The following is a 25986-nucleotide window of genomic DNA, read 5'->3' as shown; positions in this document are numbered from 1 at the left end:
TTAACAACATTCCCCCAGCACAAACAATATTATCAATATGAATATTATCAATTTCCATGAATATTAGTAAAACATTTATTACATGAATATCATTATTATCTAAATATTTATTTTCGCAAATATTTTTATACACCAATGCTTGATTATTTTACACAAAGTTTTTCATTTTCCCCCTTAACACTCCCACATAATTAGTAGGATATCGATATACCAATATAAGAGTTGTAAATTGCCGTAATGAATTAATATACCCCGATTTAAATACCCCTATTTTCACTACCAAGTCTCGTACCCAGAGCCCACGTTCCTCTTGGTCAGCACCGAGAAAGAGAAACGTGGGCTCTGAGTACGAGATTTTTCACTATGTTGCTACTTAATATATAATAAATATTAATTTAAACATAAATGGCAAGCATGCCCCAATGAAAATGAAGCAATCTTACTTCAATTTTCCACATTCTGCAAACTTGGTAGTTGCACGCTGCATGTCGAAATTTGGTTTTTCGCTGCCGTCAATCAAAAATAATCAGTCGGTACCTTTTATGTTCTTGACTGGCGGCAGTGAAAAACCAATTTCGAGGAGGCCAAATTAATGGGAATGAACAAGAGAATATATTTTATGTAATTTACTTCATATTCCCTTGGAATGAATGGTTGGATGGAATTTGAAGTTGAAATTTCAAAATATTATTTATCGACAAGCTTTTATCAACATGGAAAGACAAAATTTAACTATTACTCCCCTATTGAAACCTCATGCTGTCAACCTCAGTCAATCGCTTAATTATCATATAGCTTAGATAGTACATGCGCTCTGATTGGTCAAGAACTGTGCTGTATTAGTGATTATGCACATGTAAGCATGGAGCTGACACTATCTGCTTTGCAATGAGTGTAAAGAATAGCAACGAAAACTGCAAAATGATTTTCTTTCTATATGATAAAACAAAAAACACAGCTTTTTTAAAAACAAAACAGGAAAATGACGAGAGGACAAAAAAAGTGTAAAGAGAAGCAGAAGCTGTATGGAAATTTATCAATACACCATACTGATTTTGCAAAAATAAGCATGTTTGAATATTTGTATAAAAGATATAAATGACAAGATTACTTGAATCTCCTTACGAATTCACTGTATTTTAACATCTTGAGTGTATAGGGGAGCAGTTTCCTATTTTAAAGATATAAAAGTGTTATTCATTCATCATCATTTATGATCATCACTACCACCATTATCACCTTCATCATTATCATCGTCCATCCCACTAATCATTTATCATCATTATTTTATCATCATTGCCATCACCATCATCATCTTCATCATTATCAAATGGCATCATCATTACCATCACCATCATCACCTTCATCATTATCATGCATCACTACCATCATCATCTGATCACAATCATCATTCATCAACATTACCAACACCATCATCATCAACCTACCACCACCATCATCTTCAGCACCACCACCACCATCATTATCATCTTTGCCAAAGCCAACGCTGACACCAATATCATCATTATCAGCATTTGTGTAGTTTAGAAATATTTTTAGGTGTTTTGTGTTTAATGATATGAATTACGTTATCATCGTCAAATTATTTAAGGGTATTAGTGCTATGGTTTTTATCTTCATATTTAATATAATCACATTATTATTATCATATTTGATATTATTATTATTATTATTTAAGTAGACTACATTATTATTTTATCAGTACTAATTTATTATATTATTATGTCCAGGTTATTAGAGTTGAAATACCATTATGGTTGGTGCTGTGTTGGTCAGTCAGTGTGGATCCGTTTTACCTTCCTAGTTGGTTAATAAATGTGACGTGAAAAGTGGTTACGTTTAATTTTGAAAATTAAAAAGTTAAATAAACGTAAATAAATTTAACAGATTATTTAAAGAACTAAAATTATAAATACAATTTTCTTCTGATTGTATGTTAATGACAGGATGTTGGAAGTAGTAGCTAAATTTTGAAAACATTTCGGTATTATCTGATCAATATAGCCTGCGTCACATCCAGAATTTTCTTCGTACGGTATTTACGAAGAAAATTCTGGATGTGAAGCAGGCTAGATCAATAAGAGTACAGTATAATGTACTATATTGTAATTATAATTGACAGTATTTACCTGGTCACTGTCCAGCTCATCCAAGAGAGTTTCATCTCTTCTTTTACAATTCCCATTACAGTTGAAGACAGAAGAGTAATCAAAGAGTAGATGTGGGTCTATAAAGTGATGGTTATCACTCCCTGAAGATTTAAACATAGTAACTGGTTAACAACAGTCACATGCTGTTTCACAATGCCACCGCTCGAGGATCTAAACGCTCGTGCAATTTTTAAAACGTGTGAAACAGCAATAACTAAATGCATGATAGATTTTATTTTAAATATTGTTGCTGTGGGCTCCCTGTGTAACAGTCACACTACTGGTGTGATACTTCAATTCTTCGAAAAACAACAGACCATATCATTCTAACAGCAATTCTTTCATTCAAGCAAAATTAAATGGGTGTAGGGCTATGCTGTGATTTAACCTGTTGTCATAAAAATGTCAACCAGAAATGGATTAGCAACTTGGCAAGAGTTATTGTGATAATGATTGGCAAATTAACATCACAATACTAATGGTTGTAAACACAAACCAGTGTTATAGCTTCAAATCATAAAAGAATCTGTTACTTTTACTTACTAAATATAAAACTGACGATATAACCAACAAGCATTGTAAAGATGAAACCAATGGGTCCATAAAGAAAGAATGAAATATTGTATATTGTGTGGCTTGATTTCCTGAGAAACAGACAAATAACATAAAACATTTCTTTTTTATTCAATGTATGGAATGGAAAGGACAGATGGAATATGGGATTTACTGAGATTTACTGATGTTAATAGAGAAATACTTTTAAGATAAATGCATGGATGGATGGATGGTGAATGGGATAGACAAATGGAATGGATGGTATGAGATGGATGGATAAGATAGATGGGATGGATGACTGAATGAGATGAAATGAGATGCACAGATAGGATAGATAGGACACAATATATATATATATATGATGGATAAATGAATGGATGGATTGCTTAATCGATGGATGGGTGGATTGATGGGATGGATAGATATACTAGGGGAATGATGGGATGGATGGGAGAATGGATGGGTGGATGGATGGAAGGATGGGATAGAAGGATGGATGGACAGAGGGAATGACAGCATGGAATGGATGATAGGTATTAAATGGGATGAATGGATTGATGGATCGAGGATTACTAAATGGATCAGTAGCTGCAGAGACAAACAATAACTTCTGATAATTTATGAATCCCACTACTTACTGCATTATTGGAATAGTGGCATTGATGGCTGTACTATTAGACAGGCAACCATCTATAGACACTGGTAGAATGGGATAGTTTGGTGGATACACTTGTGAACCAATAGCAATCCATGTCACCACCCAAAACCCAGCTATGACACCTGCCCAGACACCCTAAAACCAAGGATTTAGATCATCAAAACTAAGTTACTATTTGCAGTATTTACTGCCATTTGCATTGCTATGCGGCCACCTCAGACAAAAATCTCAACATGCACTTTGCAATAGACTGCCGTCAACACGTTGACATCATTGACACACGTTTGTGATTCAATAGGCGCCAAAACTTGTCAAGTATTACAAGTATTATGAGCCACACTCACCTGGCCTATCCAGGCCAATCCAAACGCATGTAAAGAAACGTCAACGTGTTTGACCGACAGCAGTCTATTGCAAAGTGCATGTTGCGTTTTTTGTCTGGGGTGGATGCGTAGCAATGCAAATGGCGGTAATGATAGACTCAGTATCATAACAATAATCACAACATTGAATACACATTACAATGCCTACGGTGCATCTGATTGCTTAGTAGAGTCTTCGATGGACCTCTCTTTTTTTTGGCATGATGTCTTCCCATTTCAGACCATGTTTTATTCCCTAGAGTATCATTTCTCTGTTTAATGGTTGTACATGAGATGACACATGAATATTGATCAAACTGAAACAAAGAATCTCATTTTGAAGGGAATCAAACAGGGTCTGAAATGGAAGGAAAACATTATGCCCAAAATTAAAAGAGGTCTAATAGAGAGGGGAGGTGCCTCGCATGGGACTCTAGGTCCTGTTTCGCGCCCACCCTCTTGGTCCTTCTTTCTTGTATCGTTTTTTTTTTCCCCTTCAAAATGTTTGTTAATTATTTTGGTGATTGAGAAATTTGAAGGCCAATAATTAAAGCTGTTTTTTTTTAAATAAAATGATAAAAAATTAAATAGAGGAAAACTTACTTTAGTATTTGCTGTTTTTGTTAAGATTCCAAGGGTAAATAATCCAAGCATTGGACCCCCTATTACTCCAAACATTGTAGCACTCATCTACGATGATCAAAAAGACAAAGAATTTAAGATGAAGAATAAAAAAGCACAGAATTGACAGAACATGTGAGAAGTCTAGAATATTCTGTTTTTAATGTTTAATTACATCATGGTAAATAGAGTGTAGGTGAATTTTTTAATGTTCCACAATTGATCCCCTAGGCAGGCAAGGCAGGTAAGGCAGGCAAGATTTTTATAGCTATTATCCTAAATACACATGATGAAAATATAGTGTGTGTGCATGCAGATACAAGTCCCGTTTCAACCAATCTTGGTAATATAAAATGACATTATAAAAAAGTCACACTCATAACATAATTTTTTATAATTAACAGGTATGATCTTTTGCAACATGACTTTCTAACATCCCTTGTAAATGGGTTTCCATATTTGAGGAATGTGATTGGATAGTGTGTTTTTTGTGGAGTTTGATTGGCTAGCACTGTGAACATTTTCTTATTGGACCTATCAGACCTACCTGCAGGATCATGCCAAGTTTGGATGCAAGAAATGCTAGTCCCAAGGATATAAGACCAAACACTAAAACTAAGATAAAATTGGGCTATAAGATTACTGACTGAGATATCAACATCATCATCATCAATTCAATCTTTATTGATTAAAAATGGTGTCCTGAATTTCATAAAGAGGATTTTACATGGTGGTGCAAAGATATCATATCTTGATGTTTATCTTCGAGTGGTGGAGGATATGTCATGAGTGAGTGCAGCAAACAAGTGAAATATTTTTCAACACCAGAATATAAACTTCATATCTTCAAGCCAACATGTAATTTTCTCTTTATTATATAGACAAATCCACAAAGAAAAACACAACGCGCGCTCAAGCATGCGGGAAAACATCGCAAGTGATGTCATCGATATCCTCACTAGTTAAGATATGGAAAATATGTTACTCAGGTCCTGGATGTAGTTCGTACGAAAAAATAAATTTTATTCCATCTTAATATTATCTCATTTGATGTAATTTCATGAATGACATCAAAGATCACTCTTCAAATACAACAAATCTGTTTGAATCTGATTAATAAACAAAGATATAATACTCAAGGGAGTGGCATGTTACAATAATCAATTTGGTCTGTTATATCTTACACCTACCAATAAGCTTAGAATAAAAAGTTTCCCTTTCACGTGGAATGGCTTTGAAATAGGAAACAAAATCTTCTACAGTTACTGCAGCCAAGGAGTTCAGTCCAGATGCCACTGTGCTGCAGAAATAATAAAATCATAGTTTACCTATATATCATTAACTACACTATTTACTAGTCCACACTATGGAAAAAAATCTTTGTTAAGATTTTCTCAAAAATAAATAAATATTGTCCTTGTTTTACAAGGGTAGTACTATAAGAAGAGGTTTTGCACCATTGCACCATCACCAGCACGTGACGGCAGCTATGTTAGGTGGCAGGAACAATACAACTTGTTTTACATGAGAAAGAATTCAATTCCCAGGAGCAAGGGGATTTTATTATTCTGTCATCTAACCACAGGCAGCCCAAGCAATATTATGGTGGCGATGGTGCTTTTCTTAATGGCCGGAGTACTTGTAGCAAAAAACCTTGAAGCACAGAAGAGAACCAGCAACCCTCTCTACTCATATAATTATGATGGTAAGTCCAGGGAATCGAAATAAGAACAATTTAACATTCAAAATATAGTGATGAATAAATAAACCATGTTTATCCAACAAACCTTAATGTTGCACAAAATAAGCAAGCTACAAAGACTCCAGGCAGTCCAGGAACACTTTTACCAAGAACATTGACTACAAAGTGCGGTAAGATCTATTGGTAAGATAACCAGTTATGAATGACAGTTTAGTAAATTTAGTAAACATTTGATAGACAACCTAACAGACAGATAATCTTAGCTCTAGAATCAAACTATTCATGTCTTGTTAATGAAAGGAAGGGAGAGACATTTTCAAGGGTTAGCAGTGTGTATTTGTGGAACTTCTGAGAGCAAAGACTAACTATAACCTCTAAAGCCATGCTCTAGCACTCCATTGAGAGGTACCAGAAATAAATGAATAAATTAAAACGAAAAAATAATGGCACTTATATTAGTGGTTTCCATAAAGTAGCTCTTTTTTTCACTGGATTTCCATTTGAATTAGAAGTTTATTTTTACAGAGGGCGGAAAACCGGAGAGCCCAGAGAAAAATCCTTGAGCGAGAAAACCAACAAGTAACTCTACTGTGACAGTCATACAACATCATGCGCGCACAGGACACGGGTCACATTGGTGAGAGACAAGTGCTCTCACCACTACGCTACCCATGGTTCCCAAAATGTACTATTAAAAAAGATCTTTACTTACTTCATCTCTTTTTTTGATGTGGCCAGACGCCATTGGATCACATGTCGCATAGTAAGCATAGAGTACAAGTCCCACTAGTGTAGTAATGATCATGTTAAGCCATGTTAGAGGCATGTTTGCCCATACAGCCCTAAACAGACAGAATTAATTAAAAAGAAACCTTTCAGCCTAGGCGTAATATTTTCCATTTCAGAGGAAGATGTCATCTCAACATGTGACTGTCAATAATAATAATAACAATAATAATAATAATAATAATAATAGTAATAATAATAGTAATAATAATAGTAATAATAAACTTTATTTGACACAGATATTCTTCAGTAATGACTGATTTACAAAGATGCATTACAAAAAATGAATGACAGTCTAAGGAATGACACATGGTATGAAATGGGAAAACATGATGCCAAAGCTAGAAGGGATTTTATTGATTTTTTTGGTTCAAAAGATCTAACTAAAATGTACAAGTATAGAAATGTTTTCAGATATTATACATGACATACCTTCTAGCACTTTTCAATGATTTTGTAGTTAAAAACCTTTGTATTGCTGTCTGATTGGTCACATAAACAGGAAGATTTTGAAATACTCCAACAAAAACAACAATCCACAATGTAAGACGATGTGTTGGATCAAAAGAATAACTGTGTAATAAAAAAAAACAGAAACCCCAGTCAATAACTGATCAGTATACCATCAATTTACATATCTAAAGGATCTCAGTAAATCCTGGAAAGTAAGGGTTGAAAATGAGGAAAATAAATAACGGAAATTTGAAAATCATTTGGCGTTTTTTTAAATTTTACATGTGTAGTTCCAGAAAATATCCATACCCCACACACTGAGGAAACTGGAAATTTTGGAGGGGAGGGGAGTCATTGAAAGAACAGAGTTTGCATGGAAGAAAATTGAATGTTCTTGGGGGTAGGGGGGTCATTTTATGAATTCCCTCCTTGGTGGGGATATGGATATTTTTAGAACTACACAAAAGTAGACATACTCAACCACTAGAGGTGGGGTGGGGCACAAGAATTAAATCTAATTGCCCTTTTAATTGCATTTTTCTACCACTACAGAAATGCCTGAGTTGCAAATTTCCGATTTCAAAACATGTATTTCCTCATGACTTTGATAGGAGTGAGACAATTGGTGCTATATTATCTCAAGAGCAAAAAAGTGTGCAAGGGATTCTGGTAGTTGTAGTTCAATATGCTATAATGCAAATGGCTTGATATAAACTTACTCAAAATCCAGCCTACTCCCATTTCTTGCAATCTCAAAGACTTTAGAAATCCCACCAACATGGGATGTCCCAACGATAATGATAACAAACAGACCAATCAACATGACTATACCCTGGAATACATCCGTCCAGATGACCGCCTTCATGCCACCCTAATACATGACAGCAGAAAAATACTCTCTGTGACAAACAGAATTGTATCAATTGTTTCAGAAAATGCTTTTTTTAATATTAGTAAAATATTACTTCCCTACTAATTACTGTTGTTCTACTCTAACCATGAACACTTGAGTTTGTCAACCAATCAGATTACAAATCAAAAAATATAGAATTCAAGTTAGATGTATTGGAAGTCTATCAGATCTTTTCAAGGAGATGAAAGAGAAAGAAAAAATATAAGTATATTTACACACAAAAAAACTTGAGTTTTCAAGGTCAGAGAAGAAAGTCAGTAATACCCTTTGAACAAGCACAAGTTTCAATGTCTTTTAGGAAAATTCTAAGGAATCTTAGAGTTATTACTAAATTTCTAAGGAATCTTATATTTTCCTATTGTATAAAAAACATTTTTCACAAATTTAATAAAAGGTGTTAGCAATCCTATAATTAATTAAAAATAATAATACAGAGCACTGCCGTGTACATACCAGTGTGGTGTAGAAGGTACATATCAAACCAATAGATAATATAGCTATCCACAAAGGAAACCCAGTAACTAAAACATGTATTTAAAAAACATAAGAATTATAAAAAGGTACCTGAGGCATGAAGACAATAAAAAAAAAAGCCAGGGTTAATAAATTTGGAATTAAAAAATACTCTTCAAAACAAAACCCCTAGTCTAGAAAATAAAGCCCCGAGGGGGAGGGGGTACTCCCATATATGAACTATACCAGGTTGACCCGCTGAACAGGGTATAGTTTTTCAAGCTTCTTATCATAAACAGGGTATGCAATTTCACTCAAGTTCCAAGTTCTTCCTGAGTTTCCTAACATGTTCAGGGATTCTACTTTCATATTGACGGAAACTGGTTATTATGGTCGTCAAAAAACCATGCATACGCGAGATGACATGATAATTGAAACAGGAACTCAGTGCTATAAATTATATCTTTTATCATAAACAGGGTCCACAAATTTGAGTTTTTTTAATCATTAACAGGGTAACCCCTTTCAGAATCCCAGCGGAACACCCCTACCCAAATTCTGGTGGAGTACCCCCCCCCCCCAGAATAAAGCTTGCTACACCAAGAGAGATCCAGGTGGTTTTAAGACTTGCTAGGTTAAGTCATTACTTTTAAAGTATCAAAACAAATATTTAAGAAATTGATGTTTTTCTTACCAGATTCTAATGTGAGTGCAGGCCCATACAAAACAATAGCCATGTATAAAAGCTAAGAAAAATGAAAAAGAAAAATATGCTTGTTTATTATTCTTTAGACTTTCCCCCAATTATATATCTCTGCTGAATTGTGACAGCCAAGCTCTCACAACTGTATAGCTTGCTATAAACCTTCTCCCTTCACTATAATACTAAATCCCAACAGGTGAAAATACACATGTATTAATGGCAAGTTACAGTAATTATTTGTGTACAATGACAACTAATTTGTATTAATGAATGTGTGAAAATTAAGAAAAATGAAATGTCAGCTGATAAAATTAGTGCAAAAATGACCATACCGTTTGAATGATGAATATTAAAGATGCCAGAACTTTAACACTTCTGGAAAATCGTCTTTCAAGGTACTAAAAAATAATTGTTTTATTGTTATGATTTTTGTTGTTGATAGGGAGTGAGTTAGAAATTTTTGTATTAATAATATATAGTATCACAGAAAAAAGCTATACTGCTTCCACAAAAAAGTGCTTGAATTTCAATGGGGTATAGTCTGTGTCACCTACAGATGTACCCTGCGAGCAGAGTCTCCTTTTAACTCCTATACGGGCGAGAGAAGGAAAGGAGACTCTGCAGAAATCGTGTATTTCTTTTGTAGTGCCGTTATCCAAGAATCTGGATAATGAGATGCATAATTTCAGGTTTCATACTGGTTTAAACTGGTTTTGATGCGCGAGTCTGTATTAAAAAATACGGCCGATGACCAAAATTGAGCCCGCATCGTATCCCAAACTGTAATTTCGAAAGCGATCTATATCACGTTTTATCAAAACAAAAATCAATTTCAACCAATTACTCATCAAAGGAAATCGCTAGAAAGTTTTATGGATGCCAAAGACCCGTTTGTTTCGCTGCCGACAGATCATGCAAAGTCACTTATTTTCCAGCTTGTAACTCCGATGATCAAACATCTTCAAGAAATCGATCCAAACACTAGTCGATACCCTAAAAATCCTCTTTTGGTGGCAATAACTCCGCTCCAGGCACTGATGAGCGACCAAATTTCCGCTTGTGAAAAAATAGTGCTTCAAACTGCTAAGCTTGATGAAATTGAAGCAGTGAAAGAAGAACACGAGATCATCTTTCACTGAGGTCATAACTCTAAAAACATGTTTTAAGCGGTAATCGTGTTCGGACAGGAACCGGAAACCATCTATAAAACGAGTGAACTTGTGAACGAGTTAGTTTCTTAGCAACCGCTGCGCATGCTCAAATAAAATTGTACGCGATTTCTGCAGAGTCTCCTTTCCTTCTCTCGCCCGTAGAGGAGTTAAAAGGAGACTCTGCTCGCAGGGTACTACAGATGTGATGCAGGCCGGCTAATTGGGTAGGGAGATAGAGAGAGCTGGCCTTTCAAACCATAAAGCCATAACAATACAAGCAATTTTTAAGACAAAGCAAAAAGACTTACAAAGAAAAGTTCGAAAGTTAAAATATTTAAAAAGTTGACGGGTGGTAATGAACTTTGTAGGTCAACAACAGCAGTCATGTCATTTATGAAATAATTTTGCCTCTGAGAATTATATATTTTACTCAAGGTAAAAATTTTACAATTCGATTTACTAAGTGTAATTTAACTTCCAATTTATCGAGGTCAGATAAGGAAATTTTATACGAAAGCCTAATAACTTATGTAAGATAACATAAGCTGTAAGCTGAACTTCCCGAAATATTAAACTTTTTAAACTCACCTCGTACGCGCTGGTTAGTTTAAGGTTATAATATACTGGTAAATAAACGTACGCCACCAGAGGTATTGTTAAAAAAGTGGAAAAAATTAACAGAAAATACTGGCAACCATACGTGTAAATCTCGTCTGGGGTACCGAGAACAGCTATGGAAGAGACGAACGATGCGAGCACAGAAACCGCTACAGGAAGACAAGACATGCTTCTACCAGCCATTAAATACTCATTATTTGATTTCTGAAGACTTCCAACTCTAGCAAAGTAGATTCCTATTATAGCGGAACCTGCTAGAGTCAAAGAAAATACAACAATGTCGACGATACCAAATCCGTCGTGAACCGCCATCTTTGTTTTGGTCTACGCTGCGCACGAGACTTGTGCTAATATATGTTAACTTATGTTAATTTATGTTAATTAACTACCGTTACGTATACGCTAAGTTATGATAATCATATGCATATAAATGTTTAACTTTAACTTTTAACTTTTTTCTTTCCTTTTTAAATAGTTCAGAATTTTACAGTACTCGCGATGATGTGATGGCTGGTTAGGACCATACATAGTATTTTTTCTTTTACTCTTTTTCTATTTTATAGACTTGAGTAAAATATGTTCTTGGGCTTCCTGTGGGAACAACTGGGAACTGAAAATGGCGGCCAGAACGAGTATTGATGAAGTTAATAGGCTCCCTCAAGAGGCTTTCATAGAACGATTTGGTAATGTTGTGGAGATGACTCCGCTCTGTGCTGCTTCTGTGAGTTCAATGCGACCATTTGACGGCATAGACAAGCTTTACTTTGCCATGAGTGAGTTTATCGACGCTTTGCCAACATGCGGTAGAGAGGGGATCCTCCGATGTCATCCTGATCTCGCCGGACGCCATGCAAAAACAAATGAGTTAACAGCTGAATCCAAGCAAGAACAAGCTAAAGCAGGACTCGGGAACCTTACTGAACAAGAAGCCAGTATTATTGACTCATTAAATCAAAGTTATCGCGCAAAGTTTGGATTTCCTTTCGTCATCTGTGCACGTGAAAACAAGGACGCCATAATCAGTGGCCTGAAAAGAAGGGTCGAAAATGATAAGGAGACAGAGCTGAGGACAGGAATCCAAGAGGTCAAGAAAATAATGTTACTGAGGCTTAAAGATCTGATGGAAGACAGAGAATCAAAACTATAAAAGTGCTGAAGCGAATGAATATGGTTCAGGGGCGATGAATGGGGTGGCTGGCCACCCCCTTTTGATTAAATTTCTCAGTATTAATATCCTCAGTAAGCCACCCCCTTTTCCTCACATTCCTGGTAAAACCTTTGTAAGAGTCACCCCCCTGCTAAAATTCCTGGATCTGCCACTGATGGTTTGATTAGATTGAGGGAAGATATAATTGGCCAGGGTTGGGGAGATTTAGGGGTGTAAAGGAGGAAAAGTTGGTCAATGTATATGATCCATGGACATTGAAGCTTTTTGTAATATAGATACAGCTAATTATGGGAAAATCTTATTGTAATAATTTATTGCACTCTGCCACACAATATTTTTCATTGTATTCTTAAAGTGCTACTACAACGAAAATCGCTCAAACTTGGATTCAGCTGAAACTTCCTAACAATACTCTTTAAAGGTCCAATAATCACTGTATGAAGTGTTTTCTCGATATTCAGGACAAAAGTATATTTTTACGATTATTTTTTGGAGTTTGTGACGTCATACACTCAACATCGAACATCGCTCCATACATTTCTTTGTACTTTATGATCAAAATATCAGTAGTAAAGGGAGAAAGAAATACCCAAACACCCCAAAATATAAATTATAGTCACAAGTAATGTGAAATAAGCACATTAGCCACCCTTTGGGCTTCATAGGAATAAAATAAATTAAGGATTTATATACAAAGAAATATATGTAGCAATGTTCGATGTTGAGTGTATGACGTCACAGCGATTTTCATCGTAGTAGCACTTTAACATTATTATGTACACTCATAACCTCAGTGATATATACATTTTTTTGGCTAACTCTAGCTAGTACTACAATGATATTGCACTTCCTAAACACAATCCCTTCCCCTAAACTATTTACAATCAATGCATTTGCCTAGGTTACAAGCTGTTTTTCTAAAAATGTGAACATATATGGAATTTTTCCAATAAAAAGCGTATATTACCAAAGCAAAATGCTTTTCAATATCAGACTCCATATGTCATTCCCTTGAGTATTACTTCATTACTTGAAAAAATTAAAATTGTCTATGTTTTGAAATATTGGTGTACCAATGAGCTGCTTCGAGTTGAGATAAAGAAAACTTGATTATCATGCATTATAACTTTTTCTGTGTATATCTCCTGAGAGCACTTCAGAGTGAGACTCAAACATTCTTGCATTGGCATGGCAATAACCAAATATTGTGGTTGACAAAACAATCCAATGCAAGGCTCTGGGTAAAAGATGTTATCATGATTATTTTTTGAGCCTCGACTTAAATTGTTTTTTTGCTTGATCACTCAATATCAAAAGCTGGCTATTAATTTCCAACAGTGTTACAACGAGAGTTAATAAATCTGACATTCATCATCTTTGTTTTTCCCCACTGTGGTGTAGCCCTAAGAAGACTTGACAAATCATTTGTTATCATGATGTTGGATTCACAACAGCGCGGTCGTAGAAGAAGGGTTGTGTAGCTTCCTCTTGCGTTTCTTGTCCTCCACATTGCTTGCCTTGATTTTGCTTTTCAGCACGTTACTTTTCATCGTTTGAGAAGAAGACACTCTTGGTGGAGTAAAACCTGACCCAGGTGTTTTTAGAAACCGATTAGGAGTTCCTAAGAATCGAGAAGTCGCGTCTTTAACGCCTGGCTTCTTAGAAAGAACGCCCGATTTTCGACGGCTTTTATTCCCTTTTTCTGAAGAACTTGATGAAGCCGAAGAGCTCTTGAACGTGTTATTCTTGTTCACAAAAAAACGTGACGTTGGGGTTTTGTTTTCTCTCCCTCTAGAGTGAAACAGCGATGACTTTGTTGGATTTGCCATCCTGTTTGAGTTGGCCAAAGCCTTTCTTTCTGCATTAGAAATACGCTTTTTTGTTTTGGTTTTGAGCGTCGATAGACAGTCATCGCTAGTTGACAGGTCGGTTTCGAAAGATGAGTTAAAGAGCATGGGCGTGGCTGGATCCTGAAAGAAGAGAAGGGAATTGTAAGAAATTTTTGAATAACTACTGATGAAAAAATTTCGAGGAATTTGGGATTCTCTTTCAATGTCCTTGAAATTAGGAAAATTAAACTTACTTTTGGTCTGTTGACGCATTTATCTTTAATGCAGCCACATTCGTCGTCACACTCTGTTTTACCCTTTTTGCACTTGCAAGCCTGGGTCATACACTTTCCTTTACAGTTGCATCGGATTCCCTGAAACGAAGAGATCAGTCATTAAAAATAGCGATCTTACGTCATTGTGACTCTCAAATGGCTTCTGCTCTGAACAAATCAAAAAGCGCATAGTTGCATTCACGGTCTCCAGTCACAGTATTGGAATGCGGAAACTTACGGGCACACGGTGCAGCATTGCGCGCAATGTCACAGCCAAGCCGATGTTGCATGTCACACGACGCAATTTATTGCACGCATTTTTTCTGAAGTAGAAAACGATCCTTCCTTAGGAAAATTGACAATATAATGCGCGCAATATTACACCTCGTGCCAACGCCTTTGTTGTTCTTATATGGCTCCCAAGCTAAAAGAAGTCTTTATTCTTATTATCATTTGTAAGTTAACAATCTTATGTGCTCTTTTAACTAAAACACAACTTCTCTCATGAGAAAGCCACCAAAATTATCAAGTTTAGATTAAAAAAAGCATCAAAAACATCAAAAACTCTTGCAGATTATCATCTCAAAAGCTTCTGTCATGACATAATGCCTTTTAAAGTTACTTAAGGCCCGTTTACACCAGCAGTTTTTGCTACTATTTGCACCGCAATTCAGTTTCCTATACGAATCTAGCGGCGATCAAAAATTGATTATGTAAACCAGTCTCAGAGAAAAAGCCAATCTATTAAAGAAACTGAAAAAGTCTCGTAGAAAAAATACCTTGTAGTTATTGGGAACGTCTTTCGATCTCCACATGTTTTTCATGAGAGGAGTTTCCACCCAGTTTGGATCCTTGTATATGTCGTCTATATAGTCGTCTTCGCTTTCTTCAAGCTCGTCACTGATAAATACGACCTTTTCTTCAACATCTTCCACAATCATTTCCGAATCCTAAAGTATAAAATAGTTCTCAAAGATAAACCCAATTATTTGCGCTGTACAAATAAATAAGAATTAAGTCACTTACCTGTGATGTTTCCTTGATAGATGACGCCATATTTTGGACTGATGATTCGTTATCGTTTATTGCCTCGGTCAGTGTGAGGAGTTTCTGTAAGAAAGGTGCTACTTCAACATACATTTTTCCTGGATATAGAATAATAAATCGTTACCACTCCTCCCCTCCCACCTCTCGAACCCACCCCTCCCCCCCTCAATAACAATTCCCATAAATATCCAAAAATTAAAAAGAAATTAATGAACATATAAAACGTGAAAAGATGACAAACCTGTCGGAGAAGATCAGTTTCCTGTTGCTTCTCATTTAATTCTTTCTCCTTTTGAAATTAAATAAAAATCAATGATTAACCTCTTCGCTGAGTAATTAAAATAGCAATTACTCAGCGATTAATAAATTTGGTTAAGAGTGACGACACGAGGTCGACGAAACGTCCAATACATTTATTTCTGTTTCTTTTTAAATGAAAATTGAAGTTTTTCTCAGTCATTCGAAAAGCAAGACAGCCAGTTATAAAATCCAGACACACGATGCAAGTTGCTTGTGACGTTGCATTAACAAATAAAACTGTCGCTCCCTGCAGTGTCGCAGAGGTTGATGGATGGTGCGATGTTGCTTGTTGCACCTAAGGTAACACGCAAAGTGACATGGCATGCGTGCGCTATTCTTTTCCTCTATCTGTTTTTAGATAGAGGGTATTGTAACGTACTTTGAGTTTAATATTCTCGCGAAGACTTTCGAAATTTGCTTTCTCTTCTTCACTTGGTATTTGTTCGAGCAGCAACAGAACCTTGGAAAGAAAAGAAAAAGAAAAGATTGACTAGGATATCAACCTGTGAACTACATATCAATAGATCCCTTCACTGTTACCGGCGCCATCTTGAAAGGAAGCCGTGCCTTTCCATCGAAGCAAGACGAACGGTGAGCTTGCAATGACAGAGACCTTTTGTATCATTCCAAGCTCACCGTTCGTCTCGGTTCTATGCAAAGGCACGGCTTCCTTTCAAGATGGCGCTGAGAACTGTGAAGGGGACTATCATAAGCGCGCTTGTCATGTTTTCCTCCACGCATTTTGAACCGCGCTGTAAAAAGCAAATGTAGGAATATATTAACGGAAGCTGCAGTTGGCTGAGCAGAGTTTTAAAAGATATAACAGAAATGTCACTGAGCCAGGGAGAAAAATTACACAGTTCGTACATTCCTAGTTTCCTGGAGGTATTACCTGAACAGCTTCTTATGAATAAAGTGTAGTAAAGGCGCGCGTATATTAAGTGTAGTACCTTATCTTCATGTTCTTTCTGTATCGTAGTTACCCGTGCATCGTAATCCCTACGGAGAAAGTCCAGCTGCTCTTTGTGCTTTTTAGTCAAGCCCTGCGTTATCAAAAACCACATATATAAATCTCTTGAATAATCTAAAAAATATTATTCATTTTTCATAACTTACAGCTGACTCGTTGCGAAGTTCTTCTAATTCTTTCTTCTGTTCTTCGATGTCTTTTTCAATCTTGATTTGCTTGGCCTTTGCATTCACAGACTAGAGATTGATCCAGCAAAACAATAACAATTCAATATATTCAGGGCACTACTGAAAACCACGCTTAGTGAGTAGGTTTCCCTCATTAAAGATTATCAACACATTCCTGGGGGAAAAACGTGAGAAATACAACGAATGTTGCTTTATTGGGCTTGATGATCTTTACATGTTGGAAGACTTCTACTCTCTCCCTCACTGCATTTCTTTACTTTCTTTCTTCTTTTCTTTCCAATATTCCTCTTGGAATACACCGTACGCTAATTTTCCGCCCTGCGAACCCAAAGTCAATCTCGTTTCCACATTAGTCTGCGTTCCCTATGGTCAGCACCGTAGAAAGTGCGTCATCCTAGTCGAGCATGCGCAGCGTTAGCCTTGAGAATGCATTTTCTCGCAATTTTCTAGGCATGCACAGTAAGTTAATTTTTTATAACATTGTCGTGAAAACGTCAATGGTTCCTTACTTACCATCGATAACAATACTTGTAAGCCAGCTTTGGCCTCCGCCATAGTGTGGATATTGTTCCATCGATGTTTAGACTTTTCACTTGAAACTAATGGAGATGATTTAGTGTTAATCATTTGGATCGATAGTGCGTCCACTTGGAATACGATTCCGGGTAAAATGGATGGTGCGTAATGTGACTTACTGTGATTGTCAGCAGCTAGTAACTGTTGTTGTAATTCGGCAATATGTGAGGTCCTGAAATCGATCAGCCAAGCGAGTAATTAATGAAGGAATGGATTGTAATATAAACGATTGTAATGGAACGAATGAGTCAGATGAATAGAAGGAAGGAGGGAAAGAAAAGGATGGGGGAACGAGAGGGAATCGGATGCGAGGAAGGAAAGGACGCATGCATGAAATAGATGATTGCGATGGAAGAAATGAACAGCATGGACGGAACGATGAGAGAGGAAAAAATGGTAACGAGGCAGACAGATGGTAAGGAGAAAGAGTGACAGTTAGGAAGGAAAATATGTAAAACTCATACCTTTATATTCACTCTATATTCAACATATAACTCTAAATATAAAAAAAAGCTAATCCACTGTTTTCCCATTTTTAGTCCACGTGTCATTCCTTAGAGTATTATTTCTCTGTTTAACGGTTGAACACGAGAAGACACATAAATATGGATACGACTCAAACAAAGAATCTTATTCTCAAGGGAATGACACGTGGCCTGAAATGGCCAAAACATTACGCCCAATTGGATTTGGTCCATTCCTTACTTGATTTTCAGTTCCGCCTCCAGTGTCTTCAGCTTCATTTGTTGTTCATCACTTTCTGGTTTTCTGTCATCAGAATCCACACCACCAATCGATAATTTTTTCTGTAAAGAATTTTCGTCGTTAACAAGTCATTCATACTGCTTCTTTAAGAAGAGGGGATTCCAGTGTTGCGTGTCAAATTATCAAAAATTAATAAGATTGTGATATCGCATTTTTCTCTTTGGAAGAAAGTGTTTTCGAACAAAAAAGTGTGACTTTATCTGGTTTTATTGTCCAAAGGTGGTTTTATTACTTCCAGGTACGATGTTGCAGCTAGAGGAGTATTGAGACCCAATTAAAAGGCGAGAGTTTACTTTCGACCAATAAGAATGTGCAAAATCAGCACCGTCACGGCACGGAATTTAATGACGTCTGTTGAGCCAATGACAACCCAAGAGTTTATATTCGACCAATAAGAATGCTCAAAATCAGCACTGTGACTGTCGCGTAATGGAATTGATGACATCCGTTGAGCCAATCACAATGCAAGAGTTTATGTTCAACCTATCAGAATGCTCGGTTTCGGTATAGTCACGGTCACGTCACGCTCCCTACCATGTGTTTTACACCGAGTCACACAAGATTTGCTCTATTGATGATTCTACTCCTTACCTTTTTTGGTGGCTGTTCTTCGTCGTCTTGTATTTTCCCTCGCAGTTCAGATAACTGGTGAGAAATCGTCTTCCGGTCTTCAATCAGTTCTTCCAGGGTTTTCTTGGCCAGACTAACGCTGGCGAGAACCTCGATCTCGTGACCTAGCCATGACTGGAAAAGAAGTATTTGTGTAAATTTCTGAATGTAGCGCAGACAACACACACCAGCGGACAGACACACACCAGCTGACAGACACACACCAGCTGACAGACACACACCAGCTGACAGACACACACCAGCTGACAGACACACACCCGCTGACAGACACACACCCGCTGACAGACACACACCAGCTGACAGACACAAACAAGCTGACAGACACACCAGCGCAGGGACTATCGAATTCTTACGCACACACAGTCACTAATAACTAATAAGACACAAACAGGCGCGCACACAATAAAACTTGCAAAAAACTCAGACACAATCCACTGATGGTCGTATAGACAACCAAAATAAAGTGATGACGGACGCATCATAAAACAATTGTCGGACAGACAGACACTTATATAGTATAGACATCACAACAGACCCTTATAGTACCTTCATTCTGGGAATCAACCCTTCCGACTGCTTATTTTGTATATTTTGATAATTTTCTCTCTTGTCAGCTGCTTCTTTCCTTTTGCAGATTGCTTCATGGAGTCTTTTGTTTGCTAATGCAGCCTGGGTTACAAGCAACGAAAATGGTTAGTAAACTAAAACTGGGATCCCTGTGTCTTATCCTTTGTCTTTGCTGTGTCTGGTTCTGTTGTTGGCTGTTGCTGTCGTTGTCTTTCTAACCGTTGTTTCCCCTGCTGTTGTTGTCGTTGTTGGTAGCGTTTTAGTTGTTGTATTTTGTAGTTCTACAAGACAAAAGCTCAATTCTTCAACAGATTGAAAAAGCAGTAAATATTTCTTACCTCTTCCGTCTTTCTCTTCAAAACTGCTTGCTGTTTTTGATGAATGTTTTGTAGTTTGCTGTATTGGAACTGTCGCTTACGGTCCTAATAAAATAATTAAAAAAATAGTGACTGAGTGCTCAACTACAAGTAATCATCATTTGAAAGGAAAATATATCATTCTAGCTATTTGTATTGGTACACAAAAGCGAGTGCCGAGCTTACCTGTTGTTTTAATTGCATTATTTCTTTTTCTTTCTCTTTCTTCAGTATCCTGAATCTTTCAGATTCTTCCTTCATTTGTCTCATCAGCTTGACGCGAACTGATTTCATGCTCTATTAAAACACAAGAATATTCAATTTAACTTAAACATCGTCATGTGACTTGCGCGCAAAGAGCTGCGCTATGCGCGCAAATTCCTACAACCAAAGCTGCATATGTAGGATAAGAAAAATGCAGGGAACCCGCTAAATGTAATTCGTTCCACTAAAAAATCTTATTACCTGGATTTCAGTATTTAGTTTAGTAATCGTTGAATCACTCTGTTGCTTGAGGCGCTGAAGTTTCTGCATTTCGACCTGACGACAAACACCAAACAAATGAAAGATGACTTTAAAGTCCAACGACTGGGCGACTTAAGTAAAAAAAAATTACTACCTTAGAAGTGAAGGGGGAAACAAACCTGTTTCTTTTTTAGATCGACGATTTTTGTCTCCAGTTCCTTGATGCGAGATCTGTCTTTGGAACTCCTGGTTTGGTTTGAAAGCAAGAAACGTAAACCACATAGTACGAAACCTTCAGGGTGGGGGTCGGGGAGGGGGAAAGATGAACTGGTCGATCCCGCCTCTCCCAACCCCAGCGCCGGAGAGACGCTACGCAGGCTACATGATACATTGTGCATAATTATCATATTTGCGCATCTATGAAAATGTACAGTGTGGAGTGCACAGAAAACGTGAGGAATTAGAACATCGCTTTAAAGTAGTTTCGTTCAGTGAAGAAATATACACAGCGCGCTTGAATAAACTTTAATAAATCGAGCTCACCCTTCAGCATTAGTTGAGGATTTGACGGCAACAAGAGCCTGTGCGAGCTCAGATTTTTCTTTTTCGAGTTTACCGATTTCAGATTCCAGCTCACGTACGGTAGTCTAAAAGAGAGACAAAAATAACTCTTGTAAAAAGTATAGTACGCTGAAAAGTGAAGTTGTTTCATTTATTTTAAAGGGTAATTCTATCGGATATACCCGGCACCTAAAGCACCCTAGACGTAGACGCGTAGCCACCTTAAATTATAGCGCGCACAGAAAGGGATTAATAAGCAATTTACTCCTTTTAAAGGCCATGCAATGACAAAATTTCCATACCAGGACGGCTAATATCATAATTTCATGTGCATTTTGATTTGGGTCGTCATGTAACACTTTCTCCTCCACAAGTGCGTTGCGTGACAAACCGAAGAAATAAAAATGATGCTACTGACCTCGTACTGTTTAACCATCTTTTCATTCATGGCGCCCTCATTTTGCTGCATCTTCAAAGCCAATTCTTGTTTCATAGTCAGCGCTTTTGTCAGCTCTTGGACTTGGCGCCCAAGCTCTGCCTGACGCAGTGCATGCTGGGACTCAAATGTACTATTCATGGGGGAAGAGGGTAGGGAGTTATTGCTATTCTGGTCCACGTGTTCGACCTCGTAGCTGTGATCCTGAAAACAATTATTATGTTAAGAGAATTAAATATAAAATAATGGTTTTCTCCTTGGTAGTTATTTCTTTCTTTATCTTCAAGTACTTTACCTGTTTTAAGGATTCATTGCTATTGTTATGTTCTTCGGTTGTCGTGGTAGAAGTACACCTCTCCTACGAACGAAAAAGAGAAAGTCATAATATTAAATACAACAACATCAATAATTTCCGTTTTGTACTTCAAATACTACAATGTTTTGGACTTCATCATCCGATCTATTATATTTTTGTTACCTCAAAATCTTGGAATCTTTTCTGCAATTCTGTGGCTAAATCCATGTCTTGATCGCGGGCTAGTTTGTCGTCTTCTAGCGCAAGATCCAGCTTGATTCTAAACAAAATGGCAACAGAAAAGTCAAACTTATTATTGACTTTGGTTGTGGCTTAAGATTTTAACCTTATGGTATGGTATATCGTATAGTTTAATATTATAACTTACTCATGTTCATTGAGATATTTCTTGAGTTCCTCTTGTTTTCTCATCAGTTTGTCCCTGGCAAGCTCGGCCTGTTGGAGTAACGTGCTTGGATTTATCAGTTGTTTGAATTAAGCTAGGGAAACACGTTGCATCATTGCGCGCAATGTTGCATGCAATCGATGTTGCGATCCATATCACACGACGCAATTTGTTGCACGCAATGCTGCTGAAGTAGAAAACGATCCTACATCAGTAACTTTGCGTGTAATATTGCACCGTGTGTCCGTCCTTAGCGCAAATGTTCGTGCTCAAAACTGCCTAAAATGTCACCTCAATGCTCACTCTCAGAAAATTGCTTTTTCAGAAGGACAAGAACATGCGCCCGAGTATAAACGCGGAACGTACCATTAAAACCTTCTCGAACATCTTTGTATTTTGGTCGACAGAGTTGTGAAGCTCCTCACTCAACTTATTATTCTCTTCCTACAAGAACAGCACAAGAAAATACAAGATCAGTTGAAGAACGAGTAAAAGGTTCTTATGCATAAGGGCATTTACTAGGCTGGTTGATAGACTGAGGACTGTCTAAGACGCATACAAAAGACTAACACAACTTAGATGGACATTTAGAAAGTCTTCAAGATTAAATTTTACCTCTAGTTGGTTAACGCGTTCTGTCAGCTCATGCAAGTTCAATCCCATGCCATTTCTTTTGATAAAGAAAGAATAGAAAAATATAACTGCGTGAAAAATGTAATGCATGCTGAGGGCTGAAAAAAAACTGTCAAACCGGCCAGCTAAGTAGCACCAGCAAAGATCAGGTAAGTGAGATGTGTCAGAATGAGAGGAAGAAAAGGGATGGAAAAAAGAAAATAGACGAATGAAAGAAAGGAAATAAAACGTCATGCAAAAGGTAAGACGAGGACCAAATTACGAGAAGAACAATGAATTGTTGTCCTTACTCGATTGCATCTGGTAATGTTCCATTGATAGTTTGTCCTTGTATTAGTTGAAGTTGAAGCATTTGAACCTACAAAAAAATTCAAGACAATTTTGTAAATTCGTGTGGTCTTTACAACATTCTTCAACTGCGATAATAAGAACATACGAGCAAAAGGTCAAGTCATGGCTATGCAGCAACATTAAACAGTACTGGTATTCAATAAGCGGACGTGATAAGTTTGAGATTTTTATCTTGTCTCAATAGTCCAACCTGGTCATTGCCAAACTTTGTTTCAACTTCAAAAAGTCGAGTCAGCATGAATTCCATCAGCTGAATTTCATCAGTTGTACCTGTTGTTTTTAGTCTAGCCATTTCAGCAGACACTGGATCTCGGTTCACGATTGGTTTGTTCTTGATTTGTCGCGCTCTGTCGGCGTAACGAAGCGTGTTGAGTGTTTCTTCGTAGTTGCTGTCAGCAGGACTGACGCAGGCGATCATAACTGTGTTGCTGTTACCTCCCAAGGAATCTGGTAAGAAACATGATAAGATGAATGTTGGATGGATGGATCGAAGGATGGATGAATGGGATGGATAGATGTGTGATTGGAAGGATAGGATAGGATGCAATAGCTTAAATTGTTTGGTTGAATGCATTGAAAACAGGAATGGATTAATAGAATGGATGAGATGAACTGTAGGTTTGATTGGTTGGTAGAATGGATGGATAGAATAATGGATGAATGAATGAATGGATGGATGGATGGATGGATGGATGGATGGATGGATGGATGGATGGATGGATGGATGGATGGATGGATGGATGGATGGATAGGTTGTTTGAATGGCTAATGGATGAGTGGGATGCATGGAATGGATAGATGATTGGATTGTCAAACAATCAGATGCTTGAATGTACAACTGATGGATAAAAAAAAACAAATTTCACTCAAAAGGATTGATGGATGGAAGAAAACTAATGAAAACTGGAAATGAATGAATATCCCATCTTTACAATACCTTGTAGAAGTCTAGTAAGCTTGGAGTCCCTGTAAGGTACATGGCATGGATTTCCTCTGTTCATCGCTCAAAGCACTAATAACATTCCCCAGGGCCAAAAGACCTTTGTTGATGTTCACTCCTTTGTTAGACAATCAAAAATATATTGGTCACAAAAATAAACACTCTTGAGATATAACAGTGAGTTGAATGCTAAGCTCTGAATGTCAGGAGCATAGCCAAAACTTCCCATGGGGGTAGTTGTAGGGTTCACTCCTATATTAATAACAAATCACCCACCCCTTCCCCAATACACATTGCAAATTTTTGTTAGGTCTTCAAGCTTTTTTTTACAGCCAATGAAAAGGGGGATAGGTCACTCTAAGAACTTGCTGTTCCCATCAATAAGTACCTTCTTTGAATCGTTCTCCCTGAGCATTGGTTCTCTTGCAGCGCTCTGAACCAGCCAAGTCTACAAGATGAAACTTGGCTCTTTTTATGTCCCTAATATAAAAAATAGTTATAATCATTAAACACTTTAACTTCCAAACTACCTCACATCAATAGGAAATTATGAAAATTTCCTGCTAAGGAGCAAGCAATATATATCTTTGCTGATCTGAAATAATCTATCGATCTATGAATCCATTTACCCTTCTCCTGTCTTATCCTTCTGTTCCATGATAATTGAGAATATTGCATGTGATCGGCTTGAGGTGCTGTTCATTGCTGTGGCACCAGTTGCTCTTGCTGCTGATCCATTACACAGTGCCTTCACCATCTCTTCGCCTGATGAAACTGGCAGCTCCATTAGACCTGCAATCTGTAGAAGAGACAGATTTTTCCTGAGATAGTGAATATGATCATGGGTGCATTTGTGGTTTGCTTTGTTCCCAGCATCATTTGTACATCATGGTTTATTTGGATGTACCCAAGCTAGACCACAATGCATCATGTTATTCAGAAAAGGCCTAACATGCAATTTTATTGATAGAAATATTGGTTTCTTTTTTCTCATGAAAACACACAAAAAAACATAATTTAGTAAGACAGTAGCCTGTGTTGATTAGCGGTCTATGTAGTTGCAGACCATTGAGTAACACAGGGTAGTAAAACAGTAAGTTACTGCAGTTTTCGATATTCTGCGAACTCCAACATTTCAACCGTGCTAATTGTGAAATTGGTTTCTTACTGCAGCCAGTCAAAGTCAAGAAACATAAGAGGCATCCACTGATTATTCTTGATTGACAGCAGTGAAAAACTAAATTTAAGCGTGCAGCTTGCAACCACCGAGTTTGCAGAATACGAAAAACCGCAGTAACTGGGTATTAGAATTCAACTTACCTTGATTCCACCATCAACGTTTTCTCTTATTGCTATTTTGTCGCTTGACGAGGAAGGGTTCAGCAAGTCAAGGTATTTCTTCATTATGAATCTGGTACACAAGGAAATGCCAACAGTAATATTATATTGTGGTAAACATATGAAGGTTATGTCCAAAACACAGGTCAGGACAGAGAGAGTATACTGTATGGTAGGTATGTGGCCCTTTACTTGGCATTTATAAAAGAAAGTAAAAAACTGCTTGCTGTGATGTGTGGGTCATAAAGCACTTTGGGGATTGGCCCAGAGAACAGAACCCTCGAGAAGTGTCAGGGGGAGGCATACGATTACTCCTCCACGTCTCTCCCTAACACTTCTTCATGTGCTGCCAATCCACAAAGCGTCATCAACTCCAATACAGCACTCACACACGTTTGATTGTGTCATAGTAAATAAACAATTAGTCAAAATCATGGTTCCATTACCTCAAGAAATGAAAATTTCAAAAGAAATTCAGTCTCATCCTTCTTGTTTTCCATGTGTGTAAATAAATCAAGATTGTCCTAGGGATCACACCTTGGACCTCCATATCATCTGTTAGTACAATCGTAAACCCAGTACCCTCGAATAAAGTCTTTCCAGAACCTGTTTGTCCATATGCTAAAGAGTAGCATTGTATCCCTTGAAAATCTATAGTAGAGGCACCACTGTCTGTTTGTCAGGTTAACTCTGTGAGGCCATTGCTCCTATACGTAATAATAAGAAAGGAGAGAGAATAAGAAA

The 25986-nt window shown here is 37.2% G+C and overlaps 2 protein-coding genes and 1 pseudogene across 5 annotated transcripts; 1 reads left to right on the top strand and 2 right to left on the bottom strand.

Moving 5' to 3' along the window:
• Nucleotides 1–61: 61 nt before the first annotated feature.
• LOC148906217 (sodium-coupled monocarboxylate transporter 2-like) lies at nucleotides 62–11466 on the bottom strand. 3 transcript variants are annotated; one of them, XM_089038738.1, is made up of 15 exons: nucleotides 11117–11466; nucleotides 9710–9775; nucleotides 9369–9420; nucleotides 8675–8742; nucleotides 8028–8179; nucleotides 7288–7428; nucleotides 6782–6911; nucleotides 6155–6246; nucleotides 5558–5667; nucleotides 4915–4982; nucleotides 4350–4436; nucleotides 3365–3519; nucleotides 2715–2815; nucleotides 2151–2272; nucleotides 62–1171 (listed from the first exon to the last, which is right to left on the bottom strand). In XM_089038738.1, exons 1-15 carry the CDS (start codon nucleotides 11456–11458, stop codon nucleotides 1130–1132), a joined length of 1728 nt encoding a protein of 575 aa, XP_088894864.1. In that variant the 5' UTR covers nucleotides 11459–11466; the 3' UTR covers nucleotides 62–1129. The 3 variants fall into 3 exon arrangements, with proteins under 3 accessions (XP_088894864.1, XP_088894867.1, XP_088894865.1); XM_089038741.1 differs by lacking the exon at nucleotides 11117–11466 and adding an exon at nucleotides 10370–10545; XM_089038739.1 differs by lacking the exon at nucleotides 7288–7428.
• A 231-nt stretch (nucleotides 11467–11697) lies between these two features.
• LOC116288271 (2-oxo-4-hydroxy-4-carboxy-5-ureidoimidazoline decarboxylase) lies at nucleotides 11698–12533 on the top strand. The gene has a single exon (XM_031695042.2). The coding sequence runs from the start codon at nucleotides 11763–11765 to the stop codon at nucleotides 12291–12293; it is 531 nt and encodes a 176-aa protein (XP_031550902.2). The 5' UTR covers nucleotides 11698–11762; the 3' UTR covers nucleotides 12294–12533.
• Nucleotides 12534–12610: 77 nt separating this feature from the next.
• LOC148906216 (chromosome-associated kinesin KIF4A-like) lies at nucleotides 12611–25308 on the bottom strand (annotated as a pseudogene). The gene is made up of 30 exons (XR_016121598.1): nucleotides 25225–25308; nucleotides 24534–24703; nucleotides 24293–24384; nucleotides 23902–24022; nucleotides 23238–23411; nucleotides 22904–22973; nucleotides 22596–22650; nucleotides 22347–22424; nucleotides 21963–22030; nucleotides 21758–21854; nucleotides 21575–21637; nucleotides 21262–21483; nucleotides 20826–20929; nucleotides 20462–20528; nucleotides 20283–20357; nucleotides 20004–20114; nucleotides 19800–19883; nucleotides 19441–19563; nucleotides 18856–19008; nucleotides 18205–18305; nucleotides 17619–17671; nucleotides 17437–17522; nucleotides 16882–16971; nucleotides 16716–16808; nucleotides 16145–16225; nucleotides 15707–15754; nucleotides 15445–15528; nucleotides 15198–15368; nucleotides 14398–14517; nucleotides 12611–14284 (listed from the first exon to the last, which is right to left on the bottom strand). The product of XR_016121598.1 is annotated as a chromosome-associated kinesin KIF4A-like (transcript).
• Between the last annotated feature and the right edge of the window lie 678 nt (nucleotides 25309–25986).

This window comes from Actinia tenebrosa, unplaced genomic scaffold (assembly GCF_029948245.1).
Source record: "Actinia tenebrosa isolate PJP-AT-01 unplaced genomic scaffold, QUT_ActTen_1.0 PGA_scaffold6__47_contigs__length_16458017, whole genome shotgun sequence".
Lineage (NCBI taxonomy): Eukaryota > Metazoa > Cnidaria > Anthozoa > Actiniaria > Actiniidae > Actinia > Actinia tenebrosa.
The sequence above is the reverse complement of the archived record's forward strand: the minus strand, read 5'-3'. Positions and strand labels throughout refer to the sequence as shown.

What these genes read in the sequence shown, in the direction of transcription:
- LOC116288271 (XM_031695042.2), top strand. Translation starts at nt 11,763, where the DNA reads ATGGCGGCCAGAACGAGTATTGATGAAGTTAATAGGCTCCCTCAAGAG.
- LOC148906217 (XM_089038738.1), bottom strand. Translation starts at nt 11,458, where the DNA reads ATGGCGGTTCACGACGGATTTGGTATCGTCGACATTGTTGTATTTTCT. An exon ending in GGGAGTAGGCTGGATTTTGA is followed by an intron (nt 7,429 to 8,027) that starts GTAAGTTTATAT and finishes TTTATTACACAG; the next exon opens with TTATTCTTTTGATCCAACAC. An exon ending in TTATTTTGTGCAACATTAAG is followed by an intron (nt 5,668 to 6,154) that starts GTTTGTTGGATA and finishes TTATTTCTGCAG; the next exon opens with CACAGTGGCATCTGGACTGA.